The sequence below is a fragment of the Oryza brachyantha genome, chromosome 3, assembly GCF_000231095.2.
Source record: "Oryza brachyantha chromosome 3, ObraRS2, whole genome shotgun sequence".
Taxonomy (NCBI): Eukaryota; Viridiplantae; Streptophyta; class Magnoliopsida; order Poales; family Poaceae; genus Oryza; species Oryza brachyantha.
In genome coordinates this window covers 15,915,667-15,918,576 of record NC_023165.2, presented here as the reverse complement: position 1 = coordinate 15,918,576, position 2,910 = coordinate 15,915,667, and the positions used below count along the sequence as shown (strand labels likewise).

General features: G+C 48.6%; 1 protein-coding gene across 1 annotated transcript; it reads right to left on the bottom strand.

Moving 5' to 3' along the window:
* Window positions 1-992: 992 nt before the first annotated feature.
* LOC102722456 (3-oxo-Delta(4,5)-steroid 5-beta-reductase) lies at window positions 993-2,641 on the bottom strand. The gene has a single exon (XM_006664976.3). It carries the CDS (start codon window positions 2,624-2,626, stop codon window positions 1,229-1,231), a length of 1,398 nt encoding a protein of 465 aa, XP_006665039.2. The 5' UTR covers window positions 2,627-2,641; the 3' UTR covers window positions 993-1,228.
* Between the last annotated feature and the right edge of the window lie 269 nt (window positions 2,642-2,910).

Sequence of the window (2,910 nt, the reverse complement as noted above, 5' to 3'; positions counted from 1 at the left end):
TAGTCTAACTACAAAATAAATTTTAGATTGTACCTGAAAACTGCAAGACGAATCTTTTGAGTGTAATTAATCCGTCATTAGCATATGTTGGTTACTATAGCAGTTATGGCTAATCAGGTATTAACTGGGCTCAAAAGACTCGTCTCACGATTTTCTCTATAACTATATAATTAGTTTTAATATTTATATATATTTAATACTTTATTTAGGTGTGTAAAGATTTGATATCATATTTTGAGAAAAGTTGTTGGGAACTAAACTGAGGCTCAGTTGCTTCTCGATATCAACCAGCTGGAAGGATGTTGGCAGAAAGGGACTTGCTAAAATCTTTTGCAAGACCAATCAATAAAGGCAAGTGTTGATAAATGCTGATGTGATATATTTGATGCCTTCATAATGAACAGAACGATATCTCTAGAATAGTAACATGGCATCTATTGACAAAAACGCAACAGATCAACAGAGTACCAAACACAAGAACTACCATCCAGACATTACAAGAAGGCGCAAATGGGGGTAACTGATGGTAACAACCAATTCAAAGGTTGAGTAACACTCATAAGGAAATCTCTCAATTAGATTTAATGATCAAAGAATTCAACCTCTCCAAAAGTCATTGAACTAAGCACCAGTAAACTTGGAATTCACCCAACTTATATGAAAGTATATGATGTAAACTAGTTCTTCCTAGGAAGATTACCTGACCAGAGGATGCGACACGGCTCTCCCCCTTTCTGTCTGAAGAAAAGCACAGGGAAAATGCAGATTCTTGCTGATTCTTGCAGCACAGGGAAAAGCACAGGCGCAAATGGAAGCTTTGTTGATCTTTTAGTACAATTACTTCTGTAGATCAACTTGCCGATTCTTGCAGTCTTTGTAAGCTATATTTGCTCTCACTTAAACTACCAATCAACACAGGTAAGAATACAAGCCATGGTAATGAGAGATGCTCATATGATATATTTGATGCCCTCATAATTAAGGAAACCATCTCAAGCAAAGCATATCCTGAAAAACTTGCATATCAACAACATTAAATAGAAGAACTACAACTCAAGAAATTTACAAGAATGTAGGTTGATTCATTTTATTGGGTTCTAGTTTGAATACAACATTTTACAACATGTAACCTTCACAGAAATGTTTACAATGAAACAAAATTCAAGGTAAACTTGATAAATGAGTAAGAAAATGAGATGTGCGATGACATAAAGAACAATTGAATGCATCATGGAACAATCTTGAAAACCTTCATCTTTTCTATCCATGTGTTGAAGGAATTCACTGTGTTCCTGAAGCCGAGGAATCCATGCTCCTTGCTCTTGTTCATGCTATCCAAATGCTCGCTCTGGACACCAAACACGGCATCAACAAACCACCAATTGGTGATCTCTTTTAACTCTGTCTCCACGAGCCCATTCTCCATGACAATCTCTGCCCACACTGCCTCCTTCCCTGACATGGCATCTTCAAGCTTGAAGCTGCTCTCCTCTCCCTCGTAGCCAGACCATTCTACACCGAATTGATCAGCCAGCATCGGCCAGAGGAGCTTCCATTTGTAGAGATCCCCATTGCTGCAATTAAATGCTTCATTTTTAGCAAACGGCTCGACCGCGGCCCAGATCTCGTGCTCGGCGATGAGATCCGCGTCAGACGCGTCGCTGAATCCCTCCCAAGCGACCCTGGTTCCAGGCCATCGCAGCACGGCCCCCTCCTTGCGACAGATGGCAGCATAAACGCACAGGCTGCCGACGACATTCATGGCGCTTCGGGGAGAGAACCCGAAGATGGTGGTGGGGCGGTGCACGGACCAGCTGACGGCGCCGTCGCGACGGGAGACCTCCTCGAAAAGGACGTCCTCCTGGTCGTAGTAGAAGTTGGGGCAATTGAGGCGGGGCATGTCCTCGGCGAAGGGCGGGTCCGGCACGGGGATCTTTCCGATGGCCTCAAAGGGGCCGATGTAGTGCTTGCGGCCGGTCTGTAGGCAGACGTGGACCAGCGCGGGGCAGTTGGGGACGACGACGGAGAGGACGTTGCGGAGCATGGCGGCGTTCACCTCGAGATTCTGGGCCTCCGTCGGTTGCGGGGACCAGGCGACGTAGAAGACGTGGGTGATGTCGGTGAGGGGCGTGAGGGCCTCGGCGACGGCGGCGGGGTCGGCGAGGTCGAGGTGGAGGTTGGTGACCGCGGGGGAGTCCGGTGGGGACCAGGGCGGGAGTGGGCGGCGTGAGACGGCGTAGACCTTCCACGGCCCGCCCGGGGTGTCCTGGAGTGGCAGGATGTCGAGGAGGGAGGTGCCGACGAGGCCCGTGGAGCCGAGGACGAGGGCGACGCTCTGGAAGGAGGGCTCGGTGGCCGCCGCGTTCTCTTCCTGCCGCTTCTTGACGGCGCCGATGGCGCCCGCCCACCACCAGCTCATCGTGGCAGCACGAGGACGCCGGCGCAGAACCTGGCGCTTGGTTGGGGCGGGGATCGGCGACGGCGAGTGGGAGGAAGGAGAGACAAAGACGGAGCGGAGCGGCCGATCGGGGACGTGGGTGGGAGGGATGAGCTGGTGATGCGTGTCGTCTTGGGCCTTTGGATTCGCGTACTGCAGTGTGCTCGTTCCGGTTGTTGCAGCTCGCATCTCCGCTTCCACGTCTTTCCTGTGGACGGTGGGTGTGTCCTGGGCTCGTGGCCCTGCCCTGCCCTGCCCCTTTCGTCTCTTCTGCACATTGAGATTACTATTTACTAGCAAAATGTCCAACGGAAAAAAGGCTCCATTGTCCCGTCCAAGTTGGCATGTAATGGATCTTTTTGATTTTGTATTCAAACTTTGAACTTTTTCAACACAAAAAATGAATAGTTCCAAATATAGGGATCAAAATAAACGGAAACGATATTATTATTTATTTTACGAAGAATTCAACT